Source organism: Erithacus rubecula, assembly GCF_903797595.1.
Source record: "Erithacus rubecula genome assembly, chromosome: 9".
In the NCBI taxonomy this organism is placed as follows: Eukaryota; Metazoa; Chordata; class Aves; order Passeriformes; family Muscicapidae; genus Erithacus; species Erithacus rubecula.
In genome coordinates, this window is record NC_136660.1 from 27,137,010 (window position 1) to 27,161,117 (window position 24,108).

General features: G+C 39.7%; 2 protein-coding genes across 2 annotated transcripts in view; one reads left to right on the forward strand and one right to left on the reverse strand.

The window, feature by feature from the left end:
* Positions 1-4,248: 4,248 nt before the first annotated feature.
* DCLRE1A (DNA cross-link repair 1A) lies at positions 4,249-18,883 on the reverse strand. The gene is given in 10 exon segments (XM_079313086.1): positions 4,249-4,878; positions 4,880-5,034; positions 5,660-5,801; positions 9,188-9,342; positions 10,318-10,463; positions 11,337-11,480; positions 12,960-13,078; positions 13,923-14,056; positions 14,699-16,168; positions 17,736-18,883. Coding segments are annotated over 10 exon segments (2,946 nt in total). The 5' UTR covers positions 18,172-18,883; the 3' UTR covers positions 4,249-4,833.
* Positions 18,884-19,115: 232 nt separating this feature from the next.
* The window catches only part of NHLRC2 (NHL repeat containing 2), a 32,465-nt gene continuing 27,472 nt past the window's right edge, over positions 19,116-24,108 (forward strand). The window contains exons 1-2 of the mRNA XM_079313088.1: positions 19,116-19,495; positions 21,376-21,528. Of these exons, the coding sequence (XP_079169214.1) occupies positions 19,333-19,495; positions 21,376-21,528 (316 nt within the window). The 5' untranslated portion in view covers positions 19,116-19,332. The remainder of the gene's footprint in view (positions 19,496-21,375; positions 21,529-24,108) is intronic.

Here is a 24,108-nt window from a genome sequence, read left to right on the forward strand (position 1 = left end):
AAACAGGAGCTGAAAAGTGGGTCAGATCCTGCTGCTGGCAGTGTTGTGTTTGGGGAGGTCTATGCTAGGAGCTGACAAATGAGTGGGGTGATCAGAAAAAAAATCAACTTTTCTTCTCACAACAGAGTTCACTGAAATCATGGCTTCTGCAGGGAGGAAGGTCGTGGTGGACAAGCAGGAGGGGAGGGAGGCAGCAGGAGGCAGCACATGCAGAACCCCACAGCCAGCCCTGCTCTTGCTGAACTCTGCCCCAAAGTCACCCTTGTTGGCATTTGTGTCCTTGTGTCACCTTTCCCTCTGGTGCAGTGCTTGTATCTTTTTCCCTGAGGTGATGAACTTTCTTCCTTTTCCACCCTTAACAAGCAAGACAACGTACAGAAGGAAAGGTGAGCAAAGCTTAACTGAAATGCCAAATGAGAAAGCTTAGAGGTTTTTAAAACTGTTTGGTTTATATAAGAACTTATTGGAAACTGGCAGAAACAAGCTACTATCTGCTCTGAGATACCAGAGCAGATGTGACAGAGTGGAAAACCCTCTTCCCTGCCAAAGTATTTGCTGGAGATTTGATAACAAGGTGCCATTGTACAACAGTGGGTAAAGGTCCAGAGTAGAAAGGAGAAAGACAAGAGGCCTCCAGGCAGTGCAGGGCTCTGCCCTGTGGGCTGCAGCTCCTCCAGCAATCCTCCTGCCAGCAGACAGCAGGCAGAGCTGGATAGATTCAGTGGGAAGGCAGCAAACTCTCCTGTGCTGCTTTCCTTCTCTGCAAACAGTGACAGACTGTCTTATCCCTTCATTTCTGTTAGAGGCTGAAATCTCCTTCCAGCTTTTTCCTGCACTGCTGGGGAGAATATTAAATTCAACACTCCAAATGCACATTTATAATCCACGGCAAGATGTGAAACTTAAGTACAAGATCTTCAATTTTTAATTATTGACACTGACAAGCTTTCAGTATTTCCTGTGAATTTCATTTATCCCAGTCATAATTCCCACTGTGTAGTTTACAGACATTAACACTGAATATTTTGCAAACACACTTGGTTTGGAATAGTGGCTATTGAATAAAATTTCAAATTGCATCATTTCACTATAAATCCTTAACACATAAAGCAGCCTGTGACCCACCCTTAAAAGTAATGGTCTTATTTATTTTGGTTCTGAAATGAGAAGTAGATGGTTTTCTGCAGCTAAGGGAGGATAGAAATGTTTGGGCTGAATTCTCTTTTCTCTAAACTTACCTGCTGGTTTTTTTTTACTAAAGAAAACTCAACAAAAATTATTCAGACATAGAAAACACATCAAAGCAATATCTGCATCTTTACCCTGACATGGAAATAAATCTCCCACAATCACCCCAAAGCAGTCTTCAGATCCAAAATTCATGTGCAGTCAAAATCAAGCCCTAATTGCACAAAGGATGTATCTGAAGTCACACTTCCTTAAAAAGAAAATAAACTTAAAAATGGCAATTTATCCTAACAACCTTTATGAAGCTCAAAGGAGCAGACAGGTTTGATCAAATAAGGGAAATCCTTTAACCATTCCAGTGGAATCTCAGTTCCTTTCTCCACCCAAAGTTCCTGTCAATTGTTAGTTCCCATCAAGGTTTAAGGAGACACTGGCACCCTGAGGTTCCCTTTAGCTGCCCATGTGCTTGTATTCTGCAGTGTTCACAGTGCCCTCCCAGCAGCCTCCCCAGTGGTGGCCCCAGGCTGTGGGTGCTGTTATTTATCCCAGCCAGCCTGAAACCCAGTGCCTGAGTCAGCACAGCCAGGAGCTGCTCTCCTCATCTCCCCTCTCTCCTCCTGCCACCCTTTTCCAACAGAGTTGCTTTTAGCTCATTTATCTGCCTATTGGGTGATATGTAATCAGAGCAGGAGTCCTGATGGGAAATACAAAGTGATTCTTTAGAGGGGCTGGCTTGGAAAGCCAGTGTTACAGCTGCCCCTTTCATTTGCTTTGCCTTCTGGCCCAAGCCTGTCAGCACCAGACAAACAGGAAGAGCCTTTGGGATGCTCCCAGGCCCCTCTTACCCTTGTGAAATCTGCTGGTATTTGTGTCAGTACAAGCTGACTCCTCCACCCCACTGTCCAGGGGATCCTGCTCTAGTGTTTCTATAGCACCACAGAGATCTTAGTCCCATACAGTGTCTGAGAAAAGGTGGCACCTTTGCTGCAGGCAGAACCCCCAGTCTCAACCACAATCATGGTTTCACCCATCTCTAATGCCAGCACTGCCCAAAGACAAACTCAATTCTTCATTAGGAAAAGAAGAGCCAGACTCAAAGTCCTAATTAAGGACATCTGTACAATAACACTGAAATTTAGTCTATCTGTATTCCCCAAAGGACTTAAAGTGCTGAGATCAGAGAGATGGCCCTTGGAACCACCAAGACAAGGGAAAAAGTCTTGTCACACATCTTCTCACAAAATTCTTGTTATATTTAGTTTTCCACATCTGCTAATGTGCCCTCCCACACAATCTAATCCTGTTATTAATCATGTTCTTTATTATAAAGAGAACAAAAAATAATTCAGTCCTGAGTTTAGATTCTGAAAATACTTTTTTTCCATAAAAAAGAGGCCAAATAAGTGGGTAAGATGGATATCTCCAACCACGAAAGTGGATGAAATGCTGTGGAATTCATCTACACAAAAACCAGCTGGTGGAAGTGCAAATACAAACTAGAAAGAGGGAGGAATGAAAGCACCCACTGGGCCAATGCAGGAATACCTACAGCAGAGCAGAAAGGCTCCAGCACTAAAGCCCTTCTGCTTTAGGGACTGAAACAAGCCCATGACCAACTGCTCCACATTAGGGCAGGAGTAACTGGGACAGCCCAGCACATAGCTGTGTCTTCCATGAGACACCATTCCTGGGAATAGCTTCAAAAATCAAATTTGCTTTCAAAAGAAAAAAGACCCAGCCCTTCATTCTGGGTAACAGGCTAGGAACTGATAGCAGGAGGTACAAGAGAGGTAACAAGTGCCTCACACTCATCAGGCTGCACTGAAAATTGAATTGTTTGGGTTCTGAGTTACCACTGGCACAAACTGAGGGAACTGTAAAACCAGGAGCAGCATCAGCCCAGGGGGATCCCCTCTGCACCCCACCCACACACACTCATTCTCTGTAAGAAGAGTTATTCTTGAAAATGCAACTATGGAAGCAAGAAGATGTCCGAGTTGTGACTAAGATTTGACTTTAGGGTGCTTATTCCAGCCTCCCATACTCTGTACAAAAATTAGTCAGGAAAAAGACCCTAGAGGCCAAACATTGCATGGCACTAATGCATAATTCCTTAATGATTCAACTGGTAAAAACAAGTGCCTGCTAAATCAAATCCCTAAATTTGCTCTGATTTGTACAGGGCATTAATTGAGGTTTGGTATTTGCAAAAGCCATAAAAGATACTTCTTCATACACCTCCAAAAAAGAGTGGAATCCTAGGACTGAGCATTCCAGTCCAAGACAGTTCTAGTGACAGCCAGCTAGCACTATGCATGATGCAAAACAAGAACTTCAGATTCTCTTAACTGCTTAATTTAAACTGAAGCATTTAACAATGTAATGTCAGAAATACTCACTCACAATTCTTTTAGCACAAAGAATCTTTTTGCCATCAGTTTCTCAGTTATTTCTCTCACAAGACAGAAATAAAACAAGTGACTTCACATTACAGAGCTCATTGCTCAGAGACAAGGATCTGTTTATACTTACATTGATGATTAAAAGAATGTTTTTACAACAAAATAGCACTGAGGATTCCAGACAAGCTACTCTGAGAGGCTGGGGAATGATTCTTTACATGTGATTCCATCCTGGAAGTCAGGAGAAGTTTTTATTGAAGTGATTAGAATTTTACTAGTGTGCCTGCATGCACACTCATACTTCAGTACATAAATACCAGGCAGATACAGAAAAAGCTGAACTGGATAATCTGGTGGGAATTGGCAAAAAATGCAAAGTGAAATTTATCTTTCTGCTGCCAGGATTAGTACTTGCTTTGTTTTTCCCAGAATTCAGGTGACAAACCTGTATATAAACAATCCTGCAAACCCCAAAGGAGATTACATGGTGAGGAACCACTGCTGTGCTTTGAACACCTGAGGAGAACTGGCACTGAAGACATGAGAAACTCTAGAGCAGCAACATGCACAGCACATTCACCAAAGATATTGCAGACAGGCTGTTCAGGATAGCAACTCTGGCACTGAAAGGATGTGCACTTTGCTCAGAAAGAACACATAGGCATAAGATACATTCTTTATTTTAAAAAAGATCACTAAAAAACAAAGCAGAAAATCTTGAGCAGATTGTTGAAATGTCTTTTGTAAACAATTGTCTAAAGTACATATGCTTCAGGAGCCCAGTACTCTCTCACAATATAAGTTTTTTTTTAGCAAGATATAAATCACAATAGTCAATTCTGCCTCATGAAATGAGCTTCTCTGAAGCCTGAATTGACAGCATGTGACATAACCTTAGTATTGTTTCATTTATTACAATAACTTGTTTTCAGAAATTACCCTGGAGACTGCTTAATCCTCAACATTGCACATCTGAGCATCTCCACAACCTGAGGAAAACTAAGAACAGGGGAAAAGGAGTAAGACAAAAAAAAAAAAAACCCTTAAAATATGAACTTGCAAAAATGATAAGTTATGGCAGGGGGGGAAGGTAGTAGATGTACAAGAAATCAAGGTGCCTTATTTTTCTTTCCCCAAATTTATCTATCTTTCTTCAAAGAATGGCAGTTTAGTCCTCCCTAAAGAAAGCTTTGTGGAAAAGGGAGATAAATAAAACTCACAGGAACTCAATTCCCAACCCAGCCTATTTCCTTTGAAATATACATTCTTCCTTATATTTATTTATGCCTATTGCTCTCAGTCATCCAGTCTCTAAAATGCATTTCCATCAAGCTCCTTTCTCTCCAGTCACCAACATTTACAGTGGGGATGATTTTCTGTGGCTTCAACCACTGAACAAAACGCTTCATTTCCAGGTAACTGCTGTGTTCACTGTAAGGAATTCCTGTAATGAAAACAAATCAGACATCTGTCAGTCTACTTAGCTTCCTCCAAGCCTTCCAGCTAAGAAACACTTAGATAAAAAGGTTTTTTCAATTCCTATTTGGGATCTAAATTTATAGCTAAGGTAAAACAATCTCCCCTCCTCCAATTTTCCCTTCTAGGAAAACTACCTTGCATTAAGTCACCAAGATATTCATCAGTACAAGACAAGCAACATCAGTGACCTGGTTAAAGGAATGGTAAGGGATCCAGCTCCACCCACCAATAAGAACTGAGAGGAAGACACTCTCAGAAACAAGTAAGATACAGAATGAAATCTTGGATCTGGAGCTACACTGCCACCAGCATCAGTCAGAGCAAGACTCCATCCCTGAAGTCTTTACCTGTATCAGATGGAAGTCTCTATAGTCTTTATTTGCATGAAAAGGACGTGCAAAATGTATGGAAAAATCTGCATTTATGGTGTTTGCTATTACTCATTTCACAGATCTCTCCTGAAGAGATCTGTTCAGTTTCTCAATGAATTACCAGAAAAAGCAGCAGTTACAAAAATCAGGAGTTTCCAGAATAAAAACAGGAAAAGCATCCACACAAAGCCAAATGCACTGAATCTCAAACTCTTATACCATATATAGTGATTTTTCCTCTTGTCTGAGGCTTGATATCCTCCAGAGAAAGGCATGAATCAGAGTAGGTCCAACCCGTGGGTTTGAAAGCCAGAATTTGATCAAAATTCTCAGAAAACTTATTCAAGTGATCTTGCAAACGCTGTGAAAAAAAATAGCATATAATTAGTCCAACTAAATAGCTGATTAGACTAAAGGTTGGCCCTTTCATGATTGAGAGGTTTCAGAGTACATTTTATTTTCATATGCTGGTGATTTTTAATTTTAAGGATCATCTACCTTGATATTATTAATGATAAATATTGACATTTGCAAAACAACTTGTCCCTTGGATCTAAATTTCTTCATTTGAATTAGGCACATATGAACAGCTATGCATTTCAGATTAGAACACAAAGAATAATCACACCTTCTTACAAATCTTGCTCCACAAATCATTCATTTCCTCCTCTAAACTAGTGGTCAGCAGTTGAATGGAGATAGAAGATGGCAAAATGCTGCTTCAGTACAAAATGATCCAGTTAATGCCACAGAGGTTCTGACACCTGCTTATGCCCAGAAGTAATCAGAGTTAATTAACCTACCCCAAAAAACCCTAACAGCAAGCCCATGCACAAGCTGAGTATTGCACTGAGCACTGAACCATGTTTTACCACCTCTACAAGACAGGAGGGAAATCAACTCTCATCTTCTCACTCTAAAAAGAAAATTATCTTGAAAAAGTTTCCAAGTATGTAAAATACTTGGAAAAGCAAAGTCAGTATTCCTTCACTTTAAAAATAGAAAATCAATTTCATGCGTCCTTGTATAAAATCTTACAGGCAATTTACTAATTTGAAAGCCCTACAAGGTTACAGAGCTCAAAATCATAAACTTTATATTAGCAGAAAGAGGAGTACAAGATAAAGACTGATGTAAAATGAGGGTAGAAGGGATGGATGGGCTGGGATAGAACATTACCCAACCTGTCAGACACTTGATAACCACAAAGCAGGGCAGCAGAAAACTGCCACATTTAATACCCTCACTGCAATGTCCAGTAGCAACATACAGAACCCATCAAATCAGGCACATAAAACAATTTCTAAAAACCCTACCACAGCAGACATTTCATTCAGCAACAGGAATTATGGCTCACTGCTGTGACTTTGAATACACTGAGAATGTTCAGTCCTCACTTGATTAAAGGTATGACTGTAGCAGTCTAATTCTCCTCCACACTTCATTTTGGGAGGATTAACATAGATTAAGGTAACGATTCATATATTTGCTCCCCTTGCTCTAATGAAATCTAAATATAGTACTTCAAATGCAATTATTATATTAACAAAGCTAATCTGCTTTTGAATTTTGTTATAAATCAAGTGTGCAACATTCCCATTAAGGATGCAATTTCAATTTTATAAAAAATATTATTGGTGTATTTCAATCACAAGCACTTCTGAAAGTCTCACTTCAATATCAGTACAAGACCTTGCTGAGTTAAACAACATGAAAGATTTATAGACCCACAGAACTCAGTTCCCTGGAAATTTTCCCCTGCATAGTCAAATCAGGCAAAAGCCTCAATTTTTGAGTTACAAAAAATTGTTTGTTGCAGAAGAGCCATGCATACATTTTGGAAAAAATGGTCTGTTTCCCCAAAGCAAATGACTACAGTGTTTGCTCATAACAAGTTCATTTTACATACACGTTTCAATTTCTCCATTTATTGCTTTAGCCAACCCTGTTCTAAACCTTCACCCCTTTGAATAGAAAATATATTTCACTGCAACACCAACCCCCTTCAATCACCATGACATCCTGATATTCAGAGTGCTGCTAAAGCCAGCAGTGTACACAAACAGATTCCATAAGGTAGGAAAACATTCAAACATGATTAAATATTTAATTTACCACCAGCCCTAACACCACTTAAACTCATCTGGCTTATTCAAGACAAGCCATTTGTCAGTACATACAGCAATCCCTGTATTTTACTGGGGTAAAACCAAATACTGTAGTGAAGTACCACATGTCTAGGTTTTTAAAAATATTTTCTTAATATACATGAAGTCCAAAAGTAAGATAAATATGAACTCATCTTCCAGCATTAAAAATTCTCCACATTTTACTGACAGTACCATCCACCCAGGCACTCCTCTAGCTGCAGCCTCACTGGCAGCTTGGCACTTTGAAGTGTCCCCAGTGTCCCCAGCTTACATGGACACAGCATCACTAATGATGGAATGAGAACTCAACTCCACACCTGAGGACACATCCCAGCATAGAGGGCCCTGCTGCCAGACCAGGGCTCTGACCCACCAGATCCTTGTGCCTTCCATTTTTCCTGGCCCTTTACAGGGTCCAGGTATGGCTTTTGTCACACTGCAGATTTGTCTAGAGCCTGCATGACACAACTGCCTTCCTCTGGGAAGTAAAGCTGTCCTTAAGCTTTGCAATCAACCCCTGAAAGTCCAGCTGTGTCAGTATCCATTCATGCTGGGACAGCTGACTTAGCAACCCAGAAATCTGCAGAAGAAACTAAATTACTCTTTAAGACAACACAACACACTAAAAATAAATCCATACTTATTTCCATTACTCATTTTCTGCTCCACCACAGAAAACATCACGGAACAAAGTTAAAGCATTAAGATACTAAGTTCATCTCCTGTAGCTCCATCCAAACCATATAGCCTTTTTTACTCCTTTTTAGGTCAACTCTGACCTTGACTAGTCCTCCAGCTAAATACCATCTTGCTCTGAAGAATTTGCTTGAGATGGCACAGCAGGCCTGAAGCAAAACAGAAAAATTATTCCAGGCCTGTAAGGCATAAACAACGGTTTTATAGGGTTGTTGGTTGTTTTTTTTTCTTGCAGGTTACCTTTAATCTAGAGCCTGAGGCTTCACATTACTGCCCTTCAGTATTTGGTAGTCTATTTAGAATAACCTAGGAATTACTCACCTTTCCAAACTAAAATTCCCAGAAAAAAAAAAAAAAAAAAAAAAAACACTCAACAACTGTGTCACAAATCTCAACCAAATGTGCATTTGAAATAAACTTAAATAAAATAATGTTTAAAAATTAACTGGTTTACTTGCTTTTGTGACAAATTAGAGAACTGGTAGTTGGCCCTGTTCATAGGCTGCCTCAAAACAGAAGCTCAGAGACAGAAAATCCTTTTAGACTTATCCTACACTGCACCAGGTAAAAGACAGGCTGAAAACAGGAACCCCATGTCCCAATATATTAATTGCTAAGAGGACAGATCAGGCAGTCATTACATAAATCTACTTCAAAAAAACCTGCAAAGAGCAGGTCTTTGAACAAGCCTCACCTTACCTTGTACAAGCACCACATCATGTTTGGAGAAGTTATTAATGTTTAATTGCATTACATTTTCAATGTATTGCTACATGTCAAAGCTCCACTAATTAATATGATCTGACAAGAGGCTAAAAAGCACCAAACACAGCACTGGTTGGGAGGAGCCAAGAAAATTTGACTAGCAGGTTCATCTACAGAGCCCATTTTCTGAACTTACCTTAAAATTTATTTGCATCATGGGAAGAACATGAAGCAAAGTACCCTTCCATTCCACACTGATGAGGGAATTAACAGCTGCTGACTCCAAGCACTGCAGGGTTTTGTACTTCTCACGGGACACACTTGCTTTTGAGCCCAGAACTTCAGCAATTGCTTTGGCATTCATTAGGAAGAAATCAGATAAAGAAAATTGTAAGAGTTCTTTTTTGGCTTGTTTTGGAGATGGTCCTGATTATTGTACAAGATAATTTTTACTATTAGAAAAAAAAAATCCATATTCAACAGGTTACAGTTTTCTGTATTACAACATTAAGAAAAGAATTCTCTAATGAGTGCTAAAAAACTTGGTCCCCTGCATTTTAAAAGCAGAATTTTTGTGACAATGGGAAAAGGAAGGAAGAGTACCTTGATAAATTCAAAGTTACATTCCTTTGGTAGAATGTTACTGAGGTGAACTGGTATTTGTTTCAAGGATGCCAGAAATGTACATTTTGGAATATGTGACAAATAGCCCACATTTAAGACAGACTAAATTTCAGTAAGAGTGAACCCTGTATTGATGACTTTAAAAATACACAAAAGCACAAACAGTGCACATCTGCCTGCTCTGAAGCAGATATTTGGGCAATCATGTTGGTTCCTGGTGCTGTAACTGAGTGAACCATAGCACACAAGATCTTCATTTTTTCAGAAAAGACATATAAAATGGAAGGAAAAACTCAAAAGAGAAGTCTAAGAATAATCTCTTTGCTGTTTCTTGACAGCATGAAATTATTAACAATAAAAATGTCATTAAGACCTCATTTATTTCTTTTTTAAAATCACCCTTAGCAATTTTCTCACCACAAATAATTAAAGAGGTTCATACAGTTAGTTTAAAAATTGGCCACATGTAGAGTCAGTGTGGGAGGAAGGTTCTAAACATGGTAGAACACTTTCTTTCAGAAAGTTAAAACTTATTGATTAGAAAACTAACAAAACAGCAGGGTTATTAAATACATCTAATTTCTTTACACACTATCTGAACACTCAGACTAAACAACCTTTTATATATTCAAGAAAGCCATTTTGTAACATTAAATTAGATATTAAATTAGTTATTCAATCCAGTACACTTCTTTTACATACCTAAGAAAACTTTTTCTTTTCCAATGGAGTAAGTGCCACAGACAACTAGAGTTCGTGGGTTTAAAGTCACTGTCTCAAAGGCAATGTTAACAGCAAACTGGATAACCTCTTGTTGTGCAGGAAAAGTGTACTCAGGGCTACAGTATCTGGAGCATGGAAACAAAATATATCACTTTGTTACACAAGATAAAAGACATCTGAAACTACCATGAAGGCTCTCAAAACTCCATGTACACAGTAAGTGAAAAAAACATTATACTTCTATACAATTGCAGTCTATTTGAAACACTGAGGTGCCCAAATGAAATTGTTGCAACAAAAGTTACACTGAACATATCCTTGTTTTCTCTACAACTATGCACTCTGACACTGAATTCTTACATTTTATTCTTCATAAATACCAAAGGTTCTTGCAAGCTAGATATTTGCATCATGTCCTTACATCTATTTTTTGTCATACACACAAACCATAATATAAGTCATTACTCATTCACAGAAATATATGGAACAGAAATGAAAGTCTGCAGCTGGGCATTAGTCATCATTCACACAAAAACAATTTTATATACATGAATCAGAGAAAGGTTTAATGAAAATCCCCAAAACTTATTCAGTTTGGCATTCTTTTACCTTTGCATTCCTTCACACCTCTTTTTGTAATAGAGTTGAATGCACTGAAAACTAGTGTTCCATAAACCTCTTGTTTTAGAGCTGAACTCCTGATGTATGAATTTTGACACCCAGAATTTAATACCACTTGTAAATAATATGGTGATCTGAGCAAATACTTCAGCATGTTTTCCACCACCCACTTCCATTCTCTAATGTAACAGCATAACCAATGCACAAGCTACACATACATGGACTCTTAATAAATATCTGCTTTTGTTTAACACTGAATAGCACTAACAAATGTTTTCACAGCAATGTAATTTACATTTACACTTACATTTAAAGCCTTACTAAACTGAAAAGACTAAGAACAAACCAACAAAAAAACCAATTTCCAGACAACTTACGTGGTATCAAGGTAAAGGGTGTGGACTTGCTGGCCCATCAGAGCAGGGTAACGCTCCATGGAAGGGTCTGCTCTGAAGTCCCCTGTGTGCAGAACAACAGCCCCACTGGGCAGGTAGAAAAGGATCATTGCTGCACCTGGACAACTGAAACAACAACAAAAAAACCCCACACAAATTAGGTTAGCTCTCTACATTGATAAACTACTTTAAGAAATAGCCTACCCTTCAGTAGTAGAAATGTGCAGAATAGCATTTTAAATCACAGCTGCTATGCAGACTAATTTAGCTAGAAATTCCTGATTTCTAAAGGAATTCTGCAGCCAATCCAATGGCTACATAAAAGCTTGACTTTAATTCTCATCTGAGATGGAAAGAGGAAACAAAAAACTCACATCAACAGTAAAGCAATCAAACATTAACTGCCTTTTTGGAATGTCCCACCACCTAGAGATAACAAAGATCCTGCCTCAGTTACAGTCATTCTAGTATTTGATTCAAAGGGGAAACAGCACACCAAAGAGAAGCAGTGTTCTTGTTCAAGAGAAACAGAATTGTTTTGCTGCAGATTCATCTTCCTTCCTGGAGGAATTACTGCAGCATTTGCTTTAAATTCTATTTGCATATTTTAAATGTTGTCCTAGATCCAGAACTCCCTGTTAATAAATACAACTCCCTTACTGGTGACAGTGAATCCATCATGCCTTTTGCAGTTGCTTGCCAAAGCTTTCTGAAGGGCAAGAACTCAGAGTGGAAAACCTGAGTGGGACTATTTTAGATATCAATCATCTGCAAAGAGTAAATGAAATCCCAAGAAAGAAAAACTGGCACGAGACCAAGTTAAAATGACAAATGGTGAACACTTCAAGAAGGTAACTTTGTAGCTAAGGTATGTACAGCTTTTAAATTGGAGCAGAGAATCAAAGGGACAAACAGGAAAAATGAGAAGTATACAATTACATTAGCAACAAGGTTTCCTTCACCCCTAGAGAGGGTTCTCAGAGGACTTAATGGACTTTTATCTCTCCGAGTATAAACAAATCCTGCCCTAAGCAATGTCCAAACCAGCTGTGACACAGTCCTGCATTCCAGGATGTGTACTGTAGGGAAGGGAGCCTTCCTCTAGCCCATGGCCAAACAAAGTTCCAAAAGGCAGAACTGCCACAGGACTAAAAGTCAGGTGCTACTGAACTTTAAATCCAGCATTATCACAGTGCCAGTCTAACAGACAAAAAATCTCACCCTTTATCACCAAATTCAGTAGAAATCTTGCCCAGATTTCAACAGCCTTTTCTTCAAATTTCAATTTTCAAAATTTTAGTTAGTGTCACTTTTTTCTTCAGCCCAGGATTTCCCTATCATCAGTTCAAGCTACAGAAACCTAATGTATCTGATAGCCAAACCTACTAGGTTCCCAACTAGACACCAAAAATCAGGAAGTGTCCAGACCAGAAGCAAACCATCCAACCTCTCAATAAACAAAAATTACAGAGTTACACATGGCTATTTTAACTTTTTTGGTGTACATTGTGTTAAATTTAAAAAAAGCCTGCTTCATTCCTGAAGATAATTCACCTATTTCAAAATTTGTAAGAAACTTTGGACAAGAAATGCAGTGATACCTACTGATTGGCATCAAGCAGCATCACTTTGATCCCATTGACCACACACTGTGTGTCCATCGGCAGCACGTGCACAAACTGCTCCTGGACTCTGAGCTTGCTCTTCACCAGATTGCCAGTTATCTGAAACACAAAGGATTTACAATAGGAGCAAAATCTGAAAGAAGCAGTGTTTGTTTTAGAAACAAAAGCTCTCAAAGCCAGTCTGGCTTACAGAGGAACTATAAGGTCCTAGGCATAATCAAGCCTTTCGTGTCTCAAAAGGCAAAACTGAGAAAAGCTGTCCTTAGATAGCAAACTTTACAAAGCCTATCAACAGGCTATGGAATGAAATCAGAGGGGAGGTAAACAAGGGGGAAGATCCTTTGCAGACTATCAAGTCAGGAGAAAGAGGTGGATAAAATCTTCTTTAAACAAGTGAAGAAGTTTCCAGGTAACAGATCTCTGGATATTATAATGCAAGACTGCAGTCACTCCAACTGCAAGGGCAATACAGGACACAAACATTCCAAGAAACTTCCAGGATGAATCATAAATAGTCTTCTTTGATGCAAGCTGTGGATGTGTTGATGAGGCAAGGTGTCCTACCATGTTACAAATAAAAAGAGCTGGTTGGACATACAACAGCTAATGGCAGTCATGACTATTCAACAACCTGAAGTACAGGACACAAAGCATCAGTCTAAAATAATTCCATTTGCTTAACATGGCAAACAAATGGTTCATGTAGAATTTATTACAGATTTCCAGCACTGGAATAATTAGAGAAAATGGAGCCAGATTCTTCATGATGCACACAAAAAAAAAAAAAAAAACAAACCAAGCCACAATGTCCCAAACAAAATGTGCTTTCCCCTGTACATATCCACTGACCCAATGCAAGAACCACTGATCCTCTATTTACTTCCATCAGTACAAAAGTGATTACAGCTGCATATGGATATGATGGTATCTTGAAAAACCTTACCTTATTACAGTAGATTGGAAACCTGAAGTTTTTTGTTAGTCCACAGTAGTGGTCAGAGTGAAAATGAGTAAGGAAATAAGCTGTGCAGCCTTCAATTTCCCCATACTGGAAGGCATCAACTGTAAAACCAGTTCCTACAGCAAAGAGGGAGGAGAAAGCAGTCAGTAAACATGCATAGTTCAGAACCAATTTCTAATCAGATGTTTATTTTGTTGTCTTTCTTTCTTCCCAATTAAAAGGTAATAGTTACTCTGCATACAACTGTATGTACAACCACCAAACAGTGCACAGAACTAATTCAGCTGGTGGCACTCAAATATTTTTCATCTTATGTTACGCATATTTCCCAGATGAGTTAGTTTTGAAGCTTTTTAAGATGCTGAACCATCATCCTTTAATTTACCTAATTGCTTGAGGAGACCCTGAGAAATTCTTGACTGTTTTCTTAACTAAACTCTTTTGCTCAGTTTTCTCTCTTTGTTTTCATAGTTGAAATGAATAGTTTCTAATACTATTGAATTTCAAATGCAAAATTAAACTCGATTATTTTACCTCAGTGTTGAGGAAATGACTGCTATTGACAATGGTATTTTCAGGCACAAATGAAACAATGCAAAAAATTAATTTCAGGAACTAGGAGCATGTATTAACCAGATATATTTTTAAAACAATTTAAGAAAGTAGTTATCAAGAGTAAAAGCACTGAAGTGTAAAATTAAGTAAAAAAAACACCCCAGCCAAAATAAATCTCTTCAAAAAACCAAGTTACCTCTCACCTGGTATTTTCTTGTAGAAGGGGCAGTGTTTTTTCCTTGGCTCTTCACCTGTAGCAGGTGATTCTTTAAATTTTTTTCTCCACCTTCGTTGGCCACCAGAAGGTACATCTGTAATGACTTCATCTTTACTTGAACTTTCTGTAACTGCTTCCACATCTCCCACAGATCCCTCAGCCTTCCTCTTTTGCTGTCTGGGCCTCTTCCCATTAGGAGATACTGAAGCTGGTTTGTGCTTTTTCTCATTCAAACACACTGCTCCTTTGCATTCCTCCTTTGCTTTAGGTTTTAACCCAAAGAAAACACCAATGTCCATTTGTTTAAGTTCTTTGGCAGGACTGGATTTAGTGTTCACAGTTGCTGATGAAAGAGATAGCACTGATTTAGAAGAGATGGGGCTGGGAAAGTATGCAGCAGCTGTACTAAGATTTCCTTTTTTCTCCACTGCTGTCTGCAAACTCTCCTGGCAAGCTGTTTTTTCAATTGCACTGGCAGTCATTTTATCTGTACGAGTTAAAATGTTACTTGGCTCCCTCAAAACATTCTGTGTCAGAGAGGCAGCATCTTCTCTGTCCAGCAGTGATAATGGCTCAGTAAAACTCACATGTGCAGAATCCAGAGCATCTTCTGACTCTGTGGTTCCTACTTTGGCAGCAGAGGAAATCAGTTCTGGGTGTTCAGCCCCCCTGTAACTAGGAGCAAAAGAGGATCCACTGGCTACCATCCCTCGCTGAGGATCTAGATGGTTCAGTGTATTTTCTCCCTCACAGAGCGTTTTTTTAGTTATGAAATTTTCCATTTTTGTATGCTCATACTGAGGCTTCCTCTGTGAGAGGAGTCTATCAAATGTTTCAAACGCCACAGAATCAGAATCTCCTTCTGAGTTCTGCCCTTCAAATAATTTAGTCTGTGATACTTTTACTTTCTCCTCCTCTTCATTTTCACTTTCCTCAAATGTACTTAATGGAGAGTAAGAAATTTCACAGTCATTGAAATCCACTCCTGACTGTAGTAGACTTGGCTGACTTGTATTTTTCTCAATACGCAGATCTTTTCCTGTTTCACTTTCTTGAGAGGATGCAAAATCAAAAAATTCAAATTTACAACGATTATCTGCTGCCTCTGGGAACTGAAGTGCCTGTTGAGGTTTTTCAACACCTGCAAAAAAGGAAGTACTTCCACTAATTATATTTAGAGACTTCATTTGTGGTGAATTCCGTACCATTGCTGCACAGTCATCATTTGGTAGGTGCTTTATTTCAGTAGAGGGTTTCTCACTCTGTGAGGTTTCCTCTGCATAGCTTGGGGAACAGCTGGGCTTTACAGCAGTAGAATATGGCACCTTCATCTCCACAGTGGTTCCCAAGGGGTTTACAAGATACTCCCCTGCCCTGTTTGCTGCAAGCAGGAAATGGCTGTAACGCTTGTAGTGAGATGGAATGGTGGAGGTGCACAGCAAACCATCAGGACACTCTGTGGAAAGAGTTAAACCAAGGTGTAATGTTGATACCTTTGCAAATATAGTTGGCATAGTTAAAATAAAAATCACACATGACAATATTCAGGAGCTTTTTCTTATAGATACAGCTGCTGGAGAACAGAAGCACAAGTAAAAAGGAATTTTCTAGCTACCAAGGCCTCTTGCTCTGAGCTGAAAAATGAGAATGTTTCCAGCCTAAAAGCAAACAGCTGCTGCTCATACAGCACTATGCCTGAATTATACAACCCATTAACAAGTATATTTGATCCTGTTTCGATGCTGTGCTTCTGTAATCATATGGGCTCTGATTTAGAAATGTCTTACATTCAAGCATCAAGCTCAGAGAAGTAGCACCAGAAACAGTCAGTACATTTCAAATATAAGTAACAAACAAATAAACCAAAGCTCAATTGTGAATTACCCTGAAATTACATTACACTCTAAGAACAAAAAACAACAACCAAAAAAAAAAAAGCAAACCAAACAAACAAAGAAAACCCCAAAAGTTGTGTATTCACCTATATGAAGAAAACATTCAGCATTCAGATGCCAGGGGAAAAAAAATCCATAATTCTTTCCTACTGACAGCTTACCAGCCTACCTTTTCAGGGTTTTAAAGTGAATGCATAAACCTATCAGGATTTTTCACCTGTTAATTATGGTAACAAGACAGAAATGAGGTGTTAAAACACCTGTCTTAAATTAAAAGCACTGTCAAAATCAGCATGAAAGGACTTACATGTCATTGTTCTAAAGAAACTCAAGGGAAGTTATCAAAATATAAAAGGAGAGTGGTTGCATTACCTAAAACAGTCTTTACTCACATGTCCTGACCGTATGTTTTCTGTTTTAAAAAAGTTATGAGGTGTATTAAGGACATAAATTGGATACCTGAATCTGTTCACATTTGATATTTCCTCATGAAACTCGAATTTGCATTGTGTCAGTTTTATTCCTCTTGCACAGAACTCAAAACAAACTGTTCTCTTATGACGAGGAATGTTAATCTCTATTTCTACAAAAATTTCCAAACCATAGTGGCCCACAAGCTAACATTTCAAGTAAATTAGCATATTTCAGCTTCCAAATGTCCACAGGCAACTGGACAAATCATACATCAACATGAATACAAGATAGTAAAACCTATACCTAGGGAGATAGAAGTTTCATGTCAAAAGTAGATCCCTTGTGCCTGAAGCTTCTCTTCTGATACTGACTTAGTAATTGTTAATGAAACCAGGTTTCATTATTTGAAATGTGCACCTTCAGTTTGTTCAATGAAATACTAAAACTTGATAAACAGTCACAAAACTTTCTCAGAGTTTTGAGATTAGATTCTGAAATGAGATTTTCATGTCAGATTTCCATGTTCTTCACAAAAAAGCAAAAATTTCATACAAAAATAGGAATGATTAGTAACAAAATAATGAAGCATGATAGAAGTCAAACCAACTACCGTTTCAGTTTTTGGGCTGAATTAAAGAAAGCCAGGTTTGCAGCAACATTTTGTGAGAAGTCTGCAACTTTTCTCTGATGGCCTTTTTCTTACTCTATTCATACCTTTTTCAACGGCTCCTGGAGTTTCCAAACATTCATAGACGTGCCACTGAGGTGTTTGGACCAAGAGCAAAGAGAAGGGCATCTGGCAGCTGGGACAGAATCCATCGTGAACAGGTTTTGTATTTTGTGAGCTCTGTTCTGCCAGGCTACTCACGCTTTCCTGGGAGTGCACACGACTGTCTTCTGTGCATTGATCCACATCCTGACCGGCCCGTGAGCTCTGTTTGCTTTTCTGAGGTGTATCAGTTTTTCCTGTGGACTTCTTTTTCCTATTTCTCTTTCTTTTTGGCCTGCCCTTGCCATCACTTACTTCCTGCCCAGGAGCAGAGATGCTCTGTGAATTATTCTGACGTTTTCGCTTCCTAATAGATTTGTAGTCCCAAATGTCCTCTTCCAATAAAGCATCTTCAGATGCCATCTTCATATGGCAACACATGAAATATTCCCCTTTCTTTTAAGCAACAGTTCACAAACCCGTCTTTCCTCCCACTAATATATTTTCTCTTCCCTCCACTCCTCACTATCTGAGGAAAAGTTCCAGAAGCCCACGTCAAAAAAGCAACACTGGGCCACAAACCAAGCAGGAGTCCCTGATGGGACAGGAGCATGGTGGATCCTATCCCAAAAAAAATTTAGTGAGCGACTCTTTGCGGGTTTGCAATTTCTCCTGTTACACAGGGCCCGAGTCCGCAGAGCCTTCCAGGGTGAGCCATTTCCTCCAGCTTCCCCCCAGTTCCGCAAGATCCGCCCGGCCAAGGCGGGGGAAAGAAGATTTTGAAGATTCCCGCCCGAGCAGGAAGATTTTACAACAAAACGAGGAAGAATTCAACTGCAGGATGGCTGTCGGGATGTCCCGGGATGCTCCTCCAGAGACTCCCGGTGCTGCTCCACGGCGTGTCCCGGTGTCCTTAGGGATGTCCCGATGACACCAAGTGTCCGGGATGCCCTCAGGGATGTCCCGCTGCTCCCGAATGTTCCCTGGGATGTCCCGGAGTACCGCGGTGTCCGGGCTGTTCACCGGGATGTCCCGGTGCTCCCGTGTCCCCCGGGATGTGTCCCGGGCAGTTCCCCGGGATGTTCCCCGGGATGTTTCCCGGGATGTTTCCCGCGGTCTCCCGGGTCCCGCCGGTTCCGCGGGCGGCGCCTCCCCGCCCGTTCCCCGCCGCGGCCGCGCATTCGCTTCCGCAGGTTCGTCACCGCGGCTGTGGCTCAACTTCTGCGCTTCTCCCCCCCAGAATGCCTAAATCCTACCGTTTAAATTAATGGAGCCTGGTTTCAATTTTTTTCTCCGGTTCAGCTCAGTTTTTACACCTAAAAAACGCTAAAGCAGCCGGGCGGGAAACACGGACTGTGTTGAATCTGCCGCGCAGGAATCGCCGCCGTGGGCTCCCTGTGGGAATGTGCTGCTGTGGACACCAAGGATACGTAAAAACAGGGAATAAGTGAGGAGCTCCAGCTTTGAGACAGACGAATCACTGCGTGTCTGTGCTTTGTGCTTTATTTTCCTTTTCAGCCGGTTTTCCGCCCCGGCGCCGCGGGCGGTGCCGAATGTGCGGCGGTGAAGCGCCAGGCCGGTAAACAGCGCCCGGCTGAGGCGATGGCGGCGGGCGGGCTGGCGGGGCTGCTGCCCGCCCAGACACAGCTCGAGTACGCGCTGCTCGACGCCGACACTGCCCAGGAGAAGGAGAACCTGGTCTACCAGTACCTGAAGAAAATGGACAGCCGCGAGCGGGACCTGACGGTGCCCGAGCTCGGCGGAGGTGGGTGGCGCGGCCCGGGCGCGGCCGCGGCGGCCCCGGGAGGCGGCGGAGCCCCGGCTCGCCCTCCCTGAGGGCTTTGCCTGGAGCTGCCGCTGCCTGCGAGGCCCCGTGAGCCGCTCTGTAAATGGCACTTGTAGCTGCAGGAAATGTCACTCCTGGAAGCACCAGGAGCGAGGGGCAAGGCGAAAAGACTCCTTTAAACATCCTCTCTGTGGTACTGGCTACAAAATCACGCTCTGTAAAGCCTCTCTTCTAAATCTGTTCCCATCTGTACTGTGTGTTTATATCTGTCGCCTCTGGTCATAGTGAGAACCTCACTAACCCTCCTGAGCTCTCTCCGTTTCCCGGAGCATCCCTTAGGATGTTCCCCAGCTCTGTCCCGAATTAGACACATTTGTGGATTTTTATGCCCCTGGTAATACAAACTGTGCTGGAGGTGTCATTCATCCTCCTGCGGTGGTTTGCCCCTTTCACACATTTCTATGTCTCTCCTTGTGCCAAGGGGGAATCAAAGGTTATGCCATGTAAGATCTTGCAAGTCCTGCCCAGGTTCTTTTTAACCTTTGAGAGGCTCCGTGCAGGGGCGGGAGTTCACATCACAGTGTGAGACAGAGACCTCAGCGTTTAAATTCAGAGTATTCAGGGTTGAAATCACACATATCATAGTAATGAATTATGGCTTTTAACCAGTGCAGCAAAAGGAATGCTCTCTCTGTCTGGATTTGAGGCCCTGAATTGAATTTTAGCTTTTGCCATTAGTGTTGTTTCAGTGTTCTGTCAAGGCTTATTTTCCTCTTCCAAAAAGAGCGCAAATAACTGGCCAATATCTATGAAAGGTATTTTAATTCTAGAGAAAAGCAGAGAAATGCTGTAAAATTATAAACCACCCTTTTCTTTTGAAAGTGAACAGCAGAGCTCCTACACTGAAGGAATAATGCATATACTTGAATATTCTCATTATTCTCACCAAAGCTAAAAGTGTAATCATCTATTTATATTTATAAATATATGGAGATAGAGAACAGTCCTCCTCTTAGTGCAACACAAAACAAGCCTCCTGCTGACTTGAGTAGGAATAACTTCTGGAGCAGTAAGAAGTTACTTTCTGAAACTGTCAAAGTGAAAGTTCAAAATTAGATAGCTTTGGATTTTGTCCTAAATATCTTTTCCCTCTATAATTTTCAGAAAATGTTAAGAATTAATACTGACAGACCACATTCCAGGATATTTATTTTGTACCTTGACACCTTGGGATCAGAGGAGGAAAGAATGTTTTTATGTCTCGTATCAAGTGGTTAAAATAAATTACCAGGAGTACTGCTGTTCATCTGAAAAAGTTGTATTTCTTCCCATGTGACAGAATTAATTGATACCTTTCATTTCAAGCTTTGAAAATCAAGATCAAAGCTATAAGCACAACAATATTCCAATGATCTCTGTAATCAGTTTTTTACAAAACCGTTGGAAAATGAAGAGTTTGACACTTTTAAACTTTTAGTAACCTTTGTGTGAGTTTTAAATAATAGATTGTTACCCAAATGGCATTGTTGAGGGTTGAATAATGTAGATAATGTTTTAAAATGTATGACATTTGTTCTGAGGCTGGTGTTATTTCAATTAAAATGTGCCTATGTAGAGATATAAATTACACTTTCATATTACAGTGAATCTTACTAATGATATTTTCATTTACTAATTATGAAGAATTGCAGAATGTAAGGATGAGTTAGATAAATAAAAGACTTTATGTTTGCTCTTCTGCCTGCATTAAAAGGGATGTCAAACTTTTTTTTTTCTAGTTAAAAGTATCAAGGGTGTTGTGTGGTGTTGGTGCCTTGCCCTACCCTTCCCCTGACTGGCTATCACTGTTCTCTTTCCAGATCTGCAATGGTTAAACACTGAAGGTCCTATTTCTCTTCACAAAGACCTTTGTGGAAAAGTTGTGGTGTTGGATTTCTTCACTTACTGCTGCATCAATTGCTTGCACCTACTGCCTGACCTCCATGCCTTAGAGCACCAGTACTCTGATAAAGGTAAAAGTGCTTTGGCTGGCTCAGAATAGAATTTCCTGGCACTGTTGCAGGCTGAGGAGCTGAGTCACTTTGTTGCTGGTTACTAAGCTGCTGGCAGTATTTCAGGGGTATCTAAAAATGTCTTCTAATCCTTTAAGTAGCCTAAAAAAGGTGACTCTGTATACTTCCATCACAATTTTAAATGGGTTTAAATAAAGTATCTGTTGTGTCTGTATAACTAGATAAACAGGATATGTGCTTAAGGCCCAAATCTGATACCTCTGTAAATAATACAACTTTCAAAAAGCTACTCAAGAATGTGAGATACAGGCTCAAAATTAATATAAGCAGGTGACTTTCTACCCTTGACTGACTCACCAGCTCTGACAAAAACATAGTACAGGTGGTAGAATGGATATAGACAGGTGGTAGAATGGGATATAGATTACTTTTTTTTTTCCATTGGCACTGAAATCACAAAATATGTAAGCTTGATGTAGAATTTTTTTGGTATTGGCATCATGTTGTATACATTAATAGCGCTGTATTCTAAAGAGGGAATTATGGTCTTTAAAGTCACATCTGAAATGAGATCTTTCTGTCATTCTGACTGAATATCAATGCAGGGCAATTTCTGTTTAGAATGCAGTGTCTTGTCACGATGGCTTGTCAGAGATAAGCTGTGGTCTCACACTGAGTGTGTCAGCTACTCACTTATCTGGGATATTTTAATAGACTTAGTAGGGAGATGAAGAAAAGTGTTTCTTTCAGTGCTGAAATACTGTATTAAATACAATATATATGTAGTAAATAACATTATTGTGTTTGATTCTCCATTACTGTTTCTGGTTGGTTTTAATTTTGGCAGTGTTTATTTTCATGTGTTACCTATTTCACTAGAGAAATAAATTTCAATATCTTTGAAATTTATGCAGTGCTTTAGATAGGTTACTTCACAGAATCTTCACAGAAGATTCAAACTATTTTTTCTACTTTGGAAAGCTTAAATGTTTGCTTTGGAGAAATTTGAGATGCAGTGTAATGTTTCAAATAATAGGAACATTATCTTGCAAGGAAAAACCTTCATGGCATTTTTTTGAAGGGAGTCAGTTTTAAATGGAAGGTGAATAACAAATGATAAGTGGACTGTTGTGGATAGCCATGTTGGGAAGGTCTGAATAAAGATTTTGGAAGATTATATTGGCATAAAATGATTAATACCTTTAAATGATATCTATTTTATAGTGTATTGTGAGTGTAATAATACATCTGCAATAGCTTTAATCTGTTTTTTAACGATAAGGCGTTAAATTAGCTGATAACAAAATATTAATTTTAACAACTTCTCCCCACAAATTTTCTCCTGAAAGTGCTTAAATATCTCTATACTGGTGTAGAAGAGGCTGCAGCACTCTGAACTAAAGGTCCACTTGTAAACATATTTTTTCCTTTGACTTGTATTAAACTTCTGTCACAGGAGTTACTACTTTGCTGATGGGTGATAAATAATTTTTGTATTTGAACTACCCCTGTTTCCCTTTGATTTCAGCTATTCTCTTCCTGTAGAAACTGGAGTGAGAAAATAGATGCTTGGGGTGAAAGTGGAGGTAAAGGGAAAGAAGAGCAGGTGTGTGGAACATTAATCTGAAATTTAAACCATTAGGAAGCAGAGGATAGCAATTGGATTCAGGAAGAGATTAAGGTGCTTGATAGTTCAAACAAAACGAAAAATACATTGGGTTTTTTTCACTGTAGATGTCCCTTTTGGTTCTTTACTGCTGTTTTAATGTCTTGATTGTCAGCCCTTTCAGGATTATTTAATTTCTTTGCTGTGTTATATGTCTAATCTTAACATTACAGTAATATGTATAGATATAAGAGGCAGTAAGGATGGTGGGTTTTTAAGCCATGAAAAAAAATTTTCAGTACATGGTCTTATATTAGTGTGCATCTTCTTCACCCAAGGCAAATGAGATTTACTAATTACTAGAAGAAAGGGGAGGGGACAGTAGTTGACTTGAGAAGGCTGAGAAAGATAAAAGCTGGAAGAGCAAAACATCTTGCTTAGGCAAAGCATCTGTCTCATAATGCATTTGGATCTTCAATCTCTCAGTCTCTTGTTTGAATACTTGAAGGTATATTGCCTGTTTTTGCTTAGTTACAAGAGTAAACCTTGATCTAGTTGGCTGTACATTGTGGACATACATACTCTGTACATACACACTCTGATGACTTTGTTTTAATGTGGTTCAAATGTCCTTACATGGAGCACATTGAAACTTCAGCTGATTGATCAGCAGACAGAAGTTTAAAGAGGAGGCTATGTTAGGGTGATCCTAAATCATTATAAATATTATAGTACATGTGCCATAGCTCTATTGTCTGGAACTTCAGGGGATCTGTTTCAAAATGAAGACTGCTTTCCATAGGATTGAATGTCACCCAGCATCTTTATCTGATATGCTCTCACTGCTATCTTCAGTGGTGCTATTTCTGTATTTCAAGTGGCATTCAGAAAGTTATTTTAAACCCCAGTGCATATTCAGTTCATGTTATCAGCAGTCCAGAAATTACTTCTATAAGAGGAAGTACTTTTTAATA